The sequence below is a fragment of the Rhinopithecus bieti genome, unplaced genomic scaffold (assembly GCF_001698545.2).
Source record: "Rhinopithecus bieti isolate Rb0 unplaced genomic scaffold, ASM169854v2 scaffold_47952, whole genome shotgun sequence".
Classification (NCBI taxonomy): domain Eukaryota; kingdom Metazoa; phylum Chordata; class Mammalia; order Primates; family Cercopithecidae; genus Rhinopithecus; species Rhinopithecus bieti.
In genome coordinates this window covers 3213175-3225784 of record NW_016820098.1, presented here as the reverse complement: position 1 = coordinate 3225784, position 12610 = coordinate 3213175, and the positions used below count along the sequence as shown (strand labels likewise).

General features: G+C 44.1%; 1 protein-coding gene across 1 annotated transcript in view; it reads left to right on the top strand.

The window, feature by feature from the left end:
- The window catches only part of SPAG1 (sperm associated antigen 1), an 86660-nt gene that overhangs the window by 46127 nt on the left and 27923 nt on the right, over window positions 1-12610 (top strand). Inside the window, exon 11 of the mRNA XM_017859467.1 lies at window positions 12422-12606. Within this exon, the coding sequence (XP_017714956.1) occupies window positions 12422-12606 (185 nt within the window). The remainder of the gene's footprint in view (window positions 1-12421; window positions 12607-12610) is intronic.

Genomic DNA, 12610 nt, shown 5'->3' with positions numbered 1-12610 from the left:
TTTTTTTTTTTTTTTTTTTTTTTGAGATGGAGTTTCGCTGGTTGCCCAGGCTGTAGTGCAATGGCATGATCTTGGCTCACTGCAACCTCCGCCTCCCAGGTTCAAGCAATTCTCCTGCTGCAACCTCCCGAGTAGCTGGGATTACGGGCTCCCACCATCATGCCTGGATAATTTTTTATATTTTTAGTAGAGATGGAGTTTCACCATGTTGGCCAGGCTGGTCTCGAACCCCTGATCTCAGGTGATCTACCTGCCTTGACCTCCCAAAGTGCTGGGATTACAGACGTGAGCCACCACGCCCGGCCTCTTTGCCCATTTTTAATTGGGTTATTTATCTTTTTATTGTTGAGTTGTAAGCATTTTTTATACATTCTAGATACTAGACCCTTATTAAATATGATTTGCAAATACTTTTCCCATTCTGTGGGCTATCTTTTAAGTTTTTTGATAATTTCCTTTGAAGTACAAGTTTTTAATTTGTATGTGAAGTCCAATTTATCTAATTTTTTCAGAGCCTCCTTTAAGAAAGATTTTTTTCAGGTATTTTTTCTTTTGTTGCTTGTACTTTTGATATCATATATAAGAATCCATTGTCAAATTCAAGGTTTAAATATTTACTCCTGTGTTTTCCTTTTCCTCCCTCCCTCCCTCCCTCCCTTCCTTCCTTTTTTTAGAAAAGGTCTCTGTTGCCCAGAGTGGCACAATCATAGCTCACTGCAGCCTCTAACTCCTGGGCTCAAGTGATCCTCCTACCTCAGCCTCCGGAGTAGCCTGGACTAGAGACACATGGCACCATCCCTGCCTAATTTTTTCATTTTTATTTTTTGTAGAGACAGGGGTCTCATTATGTTGCTCAGAGTGGTCTTGAACCCCTGGGCTCAAGACATTCTCCCATCTCAGCCTCCCAAAGTGCTGGGATTACAGACATGAGCCCTGTGCCTGGCCAACTCCTGTGTTTGTCTAAGATTTTTATGATTGTAGCTCTTGTATTTAGGTTATTGAGTTATTGATCCATTTTAATTTTTATATACAGTATGAGGTAAATGGTATGGTATTACATATGTGTGTGTGTGTATCCATATATATATGTTTTGGGGCATAGTTCCTGGCTTACACAACTCCAATAGCCCTTGTTACAGACTTTTGTCCTAATGCTGGCTATCTCAGGCTTCAGGAAACAATCTCTCCAGACCTCCTTTCGCTTTCCCCAAGGCAGGACTCTAATCTTACCCTGCCTTTCTCATTGTGGGTCAGAAGACCCTCCCAGAGAGGGTCCTGCCACATACCCTGAGAGTAGGAATACTGACTTCAAACATTTTCCTTCCCAATAGCTAAACACTGGGAAGTTCCTGGAAGGTGCCTAGCCCTAGGCACCTCTTCCTCTGTAACCCTTGCAGTATCCTTTGTAATAAGCCAGTAAACATGTCTGGAGTTCAGTGAGCTGCTCCAGCAAATTAATTGAACTCAAAGAGCGGGGGTCATGGGAACCCTAACTTGAAGCCTGTTAGTGAGAAGTTTTGGAGGCCCAGACTTGTAAGTGGTGTTTGATGTAGGAGGCGGCCTTGGGGACTGAGCCCTCATCCTGTGGAATCTGACACTATCTCTAGGCATATAGCATCAGAACTGAATTGGAAGATGCCCAGCTAGTATCCACTGCTTGGTGCATGGGGATAAACTCTCACACATTTGGTCACAGAAGTCTTCTATGTTGATGATTATTGTGGTGGTGTGAGAGTAGAGGAAAAACTGTTTGAGAGTTTTTCCAAAACAGCATCCAACTTAGTTTTGTTTTCTGTTTTGTTTTGTTTGTCTTTAGTATGTGGAAATCCAGTTGTCACATCACCATTTATTTCAAAAAAAAAAAAACAAAAAAACAAAACAAAAAAAACTGTTCTTTTCCTATCGAATACACTTGGCACCCTTGTCAAGAATCAACTGGCCATAGACGTATGGGTTTATTTATCAGCTCTCAGTTCCTTTCCATTGGCCTCTGTGTCTTTCCTTATGCCAATACTACACTGTTTTGATTACTCTAGCTTTTAGTAAGTTTTGAAATCCAGAAGAGTGAGACTGGGTGCAGTGGCTCATGCCTGTAATACTAGCAATTTGGGAGGCTGAGGCCAAAAGTTCAAGGCTATGTTGAACCTACTACTGCACTCCAGCCTTGGCGTTTGTGCTGGTTAATACTGAGTGTTAACTTGATTGGATTGAAGGATACAAAGTATTGATCCTGGCTGTGTCTGTGAGGGTATTGCCAAAAGAGATGAACATTTAAGTCAGTGGGCTGGGGAAAGCAGACCTGGTGGGCACAATCTACTCAGCTGCCAGTGAATATAAGCAGGCAGAAAAACATGAAAAGGAGAGACTGGCCTAGCCTCCCAGCAGCCTACATCTTTCTCCCATGCTGGGTGCTTCCTGCCCTCGAACATCAGACTCCAAGTTCTTCAATGTTGAGACTTGGACTGGTTCTCCTTGCTCCTCAAGCTTGCAGACAGCCTACTGAGGGAGCTGGTGATCGTGTGAGTTAATACTGAATAAACTCATATATATATACACACACACATATATACATATGTATATATATCCTATTAGTTCTGTCCCTCTAGAGAACCCTGACTAGTATATATTTTAGTACCCGGAGTGGTTCTAGAGGAACAGAATATTAAGGTTGAAGTTCTTTCATTGGTTTTGGGGTTTCTAGAGTTGGCTGCTTAATATGATTAGACCCAAAAATGCTAAGGACTCTACTTATAATAATATGGAGAACACTGATAGTCCTTGGTGTGAACTGTTTAGAGAGTTGTGCAAAATAAATGCATTTGATACTCCTGATTCACCACTTATGAGAGGCAAGGAGTTTAGTCACTGTATACATAATACCTTTGGCCATATGTGGAGAACCAAGGAACATAATGAAGCTGGTTGGTTTCTCCTAAGTTCAGTGGAAAAAGTGGTGAAAGAAAGTGAACTCAGGGATTCTGTCTCCCAGCTTCAGAAACAGATACTGAGCCTCAAATCTGCTAAGATTGCCCTGAGTGAGAGTCTTATCTCCTGTGGAGAAAGAGCTGAAATTGTGGAAAAACAGACACAAGGTCTCATCATGCAATTGACTGACCTGCAACAAAAGGCGCATGCACAGCCTTGCCAGGTGTCTACTGTTAAAATAAGGGCATTGATTGGAAAAGAATGGGATGCTGCAACTTGGAATGGGGATATATAGGAGGATCTTGATGAAACTGGGGACACTGAGTTTGTAAACTCTGATGAACCTTTCTTTTGCCAGAAGGAACAGGTTCCCCATACCCAGTAGTGGCAACATCCCCTCTCCATTCATGCTGCCATCAGCCTTTCCACCTTTGTCTGAGGAGATAAACCCTGCACTGCCTGAGGCAACAGTGATGGCCTCCCCTGAGGCAGTTGCCAGGCTGACCTCTGGCCAACCCCTAGAGGCGAGGTTGAGAGTGTGACCCATAAGGAGGTGCACTACACTCAAAAATAACTGTTTGAGTTATCTAATTTACATAAACAGAAATCTGGAGAACAGGCCTGGGAATGGATATTAAGGGTGTGGGATAATGGTGGAAAGAACATAGAGTTGGATCAGGCTGAATTTATTGATTTGGACCCATGAAGTAGGGACTCTGCTTTTAATGTTGCAGCTTGGAGTGTTTAAAAAAAAAAGGTTATAATAGTTTATTTGCTTGGTTAGCTGCATTATGAATTAAAAGATGGCTCACTGTGAGCCAGCTAGAAATGCTTGATCTCCCTTAGTTTACTGTAGAGGAAGGGATCCAGAGGCTTAGGGAGATTGGGATGGTGGAGTGGATTAGTCACGTTAGACCTACTCATCGCAGCTGAGAGGGTCCAGAAGATATACCCTTGATGAATGCCTTGTAAAATAGATTTGTGAGGGGAACACCTGCATCTTTGAAGAGCCGTGTAATTGCTTTTCTCTGTATATCAGATCTAACAGTGGAAACTGCAGTCACTCAACAAAAAAATTTAAATACAGTGGGAATAATTGGATCCTGAGGTGGTGGAGGCCAAGTGGCGGCACTCAACCATCAAAAGTAAGGTGGATGTAGCTACCATAATGGACCATAGAGGCAAAAGCAGCAATCAGAATAGTCTGGCTCATGTAGAGCTCTGGCATTGGCTAATTCATCATGGTGTTCCTAGAAGTGAAATTGACAGGAAGCCTACTGCATTCCTATTTAATTTACACAAGCAGAAAACTTCTAGGTCAAATGGACAAAAGACTAATTTGAATTGTAAAAACAGAGAATCATGGCTTCTCAATTAATTTCCAGACTTGAGCCAGTTTATAGACCCAGAACCCCTTGAATGAAGGGAAGGCTGAGTCCCCTTGAGGTAGGACCCCACTACAGTACCAATAATTTTTTTTTTTTTTTGAGACGGAGTCTTGCTCTGTCACCCAGGCTGGAGTGCAGTGGCGCGATCTCGGCTCACTGCAAGCTCCGCCTCCCAGGTTCACGCCATTCTCCTGCCTCAGCCTCCTCAGTAGCTGGGACTACAGGTGCCCGTCACCACGCCTGGCTAATTTTTTGTATTTTAGTAGAGACGGGGTTTCACCGTGTTAGCCAGGATGGTCTCGATCTCCTGATCTCATGATCCGCCCGCCTCGGCCTCCCAAAGTGCTGGGATTACAGGCGTGAGCCACTGCGCCTGGCCCAGTACCAACAATTTATGCAGTGAATCTTTCTCCCATCCTTCCCCAAGGAGAACTCCGGCCTTTTACCAGGGGAACTGCACTGGGGAAAGGGAAATGTCATTTCAGGGACTACTGGACACTGCCTCTGAGCTGATATGGATTCCAGGAGACCCAAAACATCATTGTGGTCCTCCAGTTAAAGTAGGGGCTTATGGAGGTCAGGTAATTAATGGAGTTTTAGCTCAGGACTTACAGTGGGTTCAGTGGGTCCCTGGACTCATCCTGTGGTCACTTCCCCAGTGCCAGAATGCATAATTGGCATAGACATACTTAGCAGCTGGCCCAACCCCCACATTAGCTCCCTGACTGGTAGGATGAAGGCAGTTATGGTAGGAAAGGCTAAATGGAAGCCACTAGAGCTGCCTCTACCTAGAAAAAATAGTAAATCATAAATAATATTACATCCCTGGAGGGATTGCAGAGATTAGTGCCACCATCAAGAACTTGAAAGATGCAGGGATAAGGCTGGGCACCCTGGCTCATGCCTGTAATCCCAGAACTTTGGGAGGCTGAGGCGGGCAGATCATGAGGTCAAGAGATCGAGACCATCCTGGCCAACATGGTGAAACCCCGTCTCTACTAAAAATACAAAAAAAAATTAGCTGGACATGGCAGCGCACGCCTGTAGTCCCACCTACTCAGGAGGCTGAGGCAGGAGAATTGCTTGAACCCGGGAGGCAGAGGTTGCAGTGAGCCGAGATCATGGCACTGCACTCCAGCCTGGTGACAGAGTGAGACTCTATCACACACACAAAAAAAAAAAAAAAAGAAAGAAAGAAAAAAGAAAGATGCAGGGGTGGTGAGTCCCACCACATTCCCATTCAACTCTCTCATTTGGCCTGTGCAGAAAACAGATGGATCTTGGAGAATGACAGTGGATTATTGTAAGCTTAACCAAGTGGTGGCGACTCCAATTGCAGCTGCTATACCAGATGTAGTTTCATTGCTTGAGCAAATTAACACATCTCCCGGTACCTGGTATGCAGCCATTGACTTGGCAAATGCCTTTTTCTCTATTCTTGTTCATAAGGTCCACCAGAAGCAATCTGCCTTCAGCTGGCAAGGCCAGCAATATACCTTTACTGTCCTACCTCAGGGGTATATCAACTCTCTGGCTTTGTGTCATAATCTTATTCAGAGAGGCCTTGATTGCTTTTTGCTTTGGCAGGATATCACACTGGTCCATTACATTGATGACATTATGCTGATTGGATCTAGTGAGCAAGAAGTAGCAAACACACTGGACTTACTGGTGAGACATTTGTGTGCAAGATGATGGGAAATAAATCTGACTAAAATTCAGGGACCTTCTACCTCAGTAAAATTTCTAGGGGTCCAGTGGTGTGGGGCCTGTTGAGATATTCCTTCCAAGGTGAAGGGGCCTTTGGCGCCTCCTACAACCAAGAAAGAGACACAACGCCTAGTGGGCCTATTTGGATTTTGGAGGCAACACATTCCTCATTTGAGTATGTTACTCCAGCCCATTTATCAAGTAACCTGAAAGGCGGCCGATTTTGAGCAGGGTTGAGAACAGGAAAAGGTTCTGCCACAGGTCCAGGCTGCTGTGCAAGCTGCTCTGCCCTTTGGGCCATATGACCCAGCAGATCCAGCGGTGCTTGGGGTGTCAGTGGCAGATAGGGATGCTGTTTGGAGCCTTTGGCAGGCCCCCATAGATGAATCACAGTGGAGGCCTCTAGGATTTTGGAGCAAGGCCCTGCCATCTTCTGCAGGTAACTACTCTCCTCTTGAGAGACAGCTCTTGGCCTGTTACTGAGCTTTGGTGGAAACTGAACATTTGACTATGGGTCATCAAGTAACCATGTGACCTGAACTGCCTATCATGAACTGAGTGCTTTCTGACCCATCTAGCTACCAGGTGGGTTGTACATAGCAGCCTTCCATCATCAAATGGAAGTGGCCTGTATGTGATCAGGCTCAAGCAAGTTCTGAAGGCACAAATAAGTTACATGAGGAAGTGGCTCAAATGCCCATAGTCTCCACTCCTGCCACCCTGCCTTCTCTCCCCTAGCCTGCACTGATGGCCTCCTGGGGAGTTTCCTGTGATCAGTTGACAGAGGAAGAGAAGACTAGGGCCTGGTTCACAGATGGTTCTGCACGATATGCAGGCACCATCCAAAAGTGGACAGCCGTGGCACTACAGCCCCTTTCTAGGACATCCCTGAAGGATGGCAGTGAAGGGAAATCTTCCCAGTGGGCAGAACTTCAAGCACTGCACCTGGCTGTACACTGCATGGAAGGAGAAATGGCCAGATGTGTGATTATATACTGATTCATGGGTTGTAGCCAATGGTTTGGCTGGATGGTCAGGGACTTGGAAGAAGCACCCAATGCTTTTGCCAGGACTACCCTCCATGGACTCATGGAATGCCTTCTCCACCATCATGGTATTCCACACAGCATTGCCTCTGACCAAGGCACTCACTTTATGCCTAAAGAAGTTTGGCAGTGGGCTCATGCTCATGGAATTTACAGGTCTTACCATGTTCTCCATCATCCTGAAGCAGCTGAATTGATAGAATGGTGGAATGGCCTTTTGAAGTCACAATTACAACATCAACTAGGTGACAATACTTTGCAGGGCTGGGGCAAAGTTCTCCAGAAGGCCATGTATGCTCTGAATCAGTGTCCAATATATGGTACTCTTCCTCCCATAGTCAGGATTCATGGGTTCAGGAATCAAGGGGTGGGAGTTTCAGAAGTGGTACCACTCACCATCACCCCTAGCAATCCACTAGCAAAATTTTTGCTTCCTGTTCCTGTGACATTACGTTCTGCTGGCCTAGAGGTCTTAGTTTCAGAGGGAGGAATGCTGCCACCAGGAGACACAACAATGATCCCATTAAACTGGAAGTTAAGATTGCCACCTGGACACTTTGGGCTCCTCCTACCTTTAAGTCAACCGGCTAAGAATGGAGTCACAGTGTTGGCTGGGGTGATTGACCTGGACTCTCAAGATGAAATCAGTCTACTCCACAATGGAGGTAAGGAAGAGTATGCATGGAATGCAGGAGATCCATGAGGGCGTCTCTTAGTATTACTATGTCCTCTGATTAAGGTCAATGGGAAACTGCAACAACCCAATCCAGCCAGGACTACAAATGGCCCAGACCCTTCAGGAATGAAGGTTTGGGGCACTCCATCAGAAAAAAAACCACGGCCTGCTGAGGTGCTTACTGAAGGCAAAGGGAATACAGAATGGGTAGTAGAAGAAGGTAGTCATCAATACCAGCTATGACCATGTGACCAGCTGCAGAAACGGGGACTGTAATTGTCTTGAGTATTCTCTCCTTTTGTTAAAAACATGTTTGTGCAGGTATACATTTGTACTAAGAACATGTCTTCATTTTATTTCCTTTTTCCTTTATCATGTGACATAAGATTGACTTCATATCAGCATTTAAGTATTATTCACTTTATGTTATAGTCTTTGGGTTGGGGATTGGTGCATTTCTGGTTGTACAAAGGACAGTTGTATTATGTTAGGTATAATTATGACCTTATTATTGTCTTTATTTGAAGATTATGTATAATCTCGGGAAATGTATATGGGTTCAGGTTGACAAGGGGTGGTTGTTACGGTTAATACTGACTGTCAACTTGATTGAATTGAAGGATACAAAGTATTGATCCTGGGTGTGTCTGTGAGGGTGTTGCCAAAAGAGATTAATATTTAAGTCAATAGGCTGGGTAAGGCAGATCCACCCTTAATCTGGTGGGCACAATCTAATCAGCTGCCAGCGAATATAAAGCAGGCAGAAAAACATGAAAAGGAGAGACTGCCCTCCCAGCCTACATCTTTCTTCCGTGCTGGGTGCTTCCTGCCCTCGAACATCACATCACACTCCGAGTTCTTCTGTTTTGAGACTTGGTCTGGCTCTCCACACTCCCCAAGCTTGCAGACAGCCTATGTGGGACCTTGTGATTGTGTAAGTTAATACTGAATAAACTCCCCTTTACATATATATATCCTATTCATTCTGTCCCTCTAGAGAGAACCCTGACTAATATATCATTAAAGTGAGACCCTGTCTAAAAAAAAGAGAGAAAAAAGAGAGTCCTTTGATTTTGCTTTATTTTTTCAGGATCTTTTTGGCTATTCTGAATTCCTTTCAATTTTGTATGAATTTAAGAATCGTCTTTTCCATTTCTGCAAAAAGTTTTGATAGGATTGTGTTGCATCTGTAGACTGCCTTGAGTAGTACTGATATTTCAACCTTAATAACAGCAAGTCTTCCATCCATGATTACAGGATATACTTCCATTTATTCAAGTCTTTTTAAAAATTTCTTAAAGTAATACTTTTATCTCCTTGGTTAAATTTATTCCTAGATATTTTATTCTTTTGGATGCTATTATAAATATAATTGTTTCCTTGATTTCCTTTTTGCTCTGTTGATTGCTAGTGTATAGAAACATTGATTTTGGCTTGTTGATCTTATACCCTACAACTTAGCTGAATTTGTTTATTGCTGTAGTTTTTTTTTTTTTTTTTTTTTTGGTGGGGGTGGTGAAGAGGGGTGGATTCTTTTTTTTAAAATATAAATAGGATCATATAATTATGAATAGAGATAGTTTTATTTTCTTTCCAATTTGGATGCCTTTTATTTCATTTTAGTGCCTAATTGATCAGTCTACAACTTTTAGTACAGTGTTGAATAGCCGTGGTGAAAATGGGCATCCTTGTCTTGTTGATGATGTTTAGGGGAAAGCTTTCATTACTTTTATCTTTGAATGTGATGTTGGCTCTGGGTTTTTCATAAATATACCTTATTATGTTGAAGAATTTCACCTCTATTCCTAGTTTTCTGAGTTTTTTTTTTTTTTTTAATCATGAAAGCATGTTGGATTTTGTCATGCCTTTTCAGCATTCATTGTGGGATCATGTATGCAATTCTTCACTTTTTCTGTTAATGAGGTGTGTTGGCATTGATTGATTTTCTAATGCTGAACTACCTTTGTATTCCTGGGATAAATCCCACTTGGCCATGGGGTATAATCCATTCAGTATGCTGTTGAATCTGTTCGCTAGTATTTTGCTGGGATTTTTGGTCTATCAACTGCTCACACTACCCTACTTGAGGCTACACTGTTGGCCATTCATTCCTTTGAGAGTTGTTATTGTTGACTCCTTTCTTCCCAAACTAGTCTTGGTGTTTCTGAGGCAGTATGCGCTCCTGTTTTTTTTCTTTCATTTCTAGGCATTTCTGTGCCTACACTGTAGATTTTTCCTCTGTTCATCCTTTAAGTGTTAGTATATCTCAGGGATCCTTGTGAGCCTTTGAGTGATCCCATCCACATCCAAACTTTTGTTTTTATTTTTTGTAGAGATGGAGTCTTGCTATGTTGCCCAGGTTTGCTTCAAACTAGTGGCCTCAAGCAGTCATCCTGCCTCAGCCTGCCAGAATGCTGGGATTACAGGAGTAAGCCACCTTGCCCAGTTCCACACCCACACTTTTTTTTTTTTTGAGATGGAGTTTTGCCTTGTCGCCCAGGGTGGAGTGCAATGGTGTAATCTTGGCTCACTGCAACCTCCACCTCTTGGGGTCCAAACGATTCTCCTGCCTCAGCCTCTTGAGTAGCTGGGATTACAGGCACCTGATACCATGCCCAGCTAATTTTTGTATTTTTAGTAGAAACAGGGTTTCACCATGTTGGCCAGGGTGGCCTCGAACTGCTGAACTCGTGATCCGCTTGCCTCAGCTTCCTAAAGTCCTGGGATTACAGGCATGAGCCACTGTGCCTGGCCCCAAACTTTTATATATTAGTAACTCCCAAGTCACTGTCTCTGGATAAGGCCACTTCTCTGATCTACATGTGGAGCCACCCCCTGAACAGCTCCACTGCATTGTCCCATGGGTATCCCAACACCCAACAGAACTCACAAGTCTTTCATGTTTGGGCCTCTCTTTACCTGTCCAGAGACTATTAGAGTTGTTCAGGGCCATTTCAGTCTTAAGGAAAGAATGCTTTGCATTCCGTTCAAATCTGGGTTATGGTTGGGCACAGTGGCTTATGCCTGCAATGCCAGCACTTTGGGAGGCCAAGGAGAGAGGACTGCTTGAGACCAGGCCTTTGAGACCATCCTGGACAACACAGCAAGACCCCACCTGTATAAAAAATTTTAAAAATTAGCCAGACATCGTGGCTGGCTCTCGCCTGTCGTCCCAGCTACTCTGGAAGCTAAGGGGAGGATTGCCTGCCACAGAGGTCAAGGCTGCAGTGAGCTATGATGGCCCCATTGCACTCCACCCTGGGCAGCAGAGCAAGACCCTGTGTCAAAATAAATACATAAAAATAAAAACAAATCCAAGTTATGCTGGCTTCTAGCTCTGTGTACTAGAGCGCATTCCTTAGCTTCTTCCTTGTTTCTCTGTTGCCTCATTTGTAAAGTGGGAATGATAATACTTGGTATTAGGATTACTGTGACCCATATTAGTTCTAAATGAACTGCCGTGATAGTATTGGTCAGACCTGAGGGGATACTGTACAAAGGGGTGGAAAGTAATACCAAGCTGACCATTGTTTCTGCCGACCCTGACTTTTGTGCTTTCACCCAGTTCCTGGTGGAGAACCTGACTAACAGAAACCAGATGAAAACTGGAGCCTTACTCTAATAACCCTGCTGGGTTTAATCTGCAGATTTATCTTTATAGCAAAATATTTTTTATTGTTTTCATTAAGATCCCTTTGGCTGGTGATCCAAATTGAATGTTATTCTGCTGTATAGGAAACAGTATTTATTAATGTGTTTTTATACTTGATGCTTGTCTTAAGGTGATCACCCACTGATTTTCACTTAAATAATTGTGCTTTTCTATTCCCTCTGTCTGTATGCTTAAAATCTTGGCTTTACCATTCATGAAAGAGAATGGAAAATATATCCATTAAGAATCAGATAAGAATTAGTTAAAAGAGAAAGCTTGGAAATCTCTAAGTACGTTTTAACAGTGCTTTGAAATGATTAATTGCTTTGTTTTAAATATTGATAAGACACCATAAATTAAATATTTATACATCCTTTTCATATTTAAAAATAGATTCAACAAATATTAAAGCTATTAATACCCGAACTCCTAATCAAAATCAAAGAAATTTTAGTTTGAATAAGGCAATGGGATGGAAAATTTACTGTTTTAAGGCTCCCTTTAAGCTTAAAACTAGGTGCCTAATTTGTGATTTTGCTAAATTCACTTTTAAAATGACTTAAAATCACTTACGCTTTATTTTCTTTCAAATCTTTTCTCCTAATATTTTAAAATAAGGAAAGGTGCCTCCGTGTTAGGTACTATAATTGTATTCAAGTTTTTGCAACTCCATTCAAAAAAGTACGTATTTTGTAAGCTCTAACTGGACAGGTGGGCTTGACGAAGGGGATGGCTCTGAGGTGCCGGTTTTCAGCCACAGGCCCTTCAGCGCTTAAATAGTTACAGACAGGGTAGGTTTCTGGCTGGAGCAAGGGAGCCGAGTCCTCAGGAAGCCGCAGAGGCCCCGAGGGCGCGGACTGGGCGGACGGGCGGCAGAGGTCGTCCAGCACCAGCTCCGCCCGCAGGGGCGGCGCCCGACCCGGCTTCCCCAGAGCCCGCCCTCCGCGCTGGGCGCCCCCGCGGCCTCCGCGGCAGCTGTTCCCAGTGATGCAAACCCTCACTTCCCGCATCCACTTCCCCACAGAGCCCGCGGAGCCGGTGGGAGCCGCGCGTGCCGCCCAGCCGTGCGCCATGGGCAACATCCAGAAGAAGCTGACTGGCAAAGCCGAGAGTGGCAAGCGGCCAGCAAGGGGCGCGCCGCGGCGGGGCCAGACCCCGGCGGCGGGCGCGGACAAGCGGAGCCCGCGGCGGGCCTCTGCGGCGGCGGCGGCGG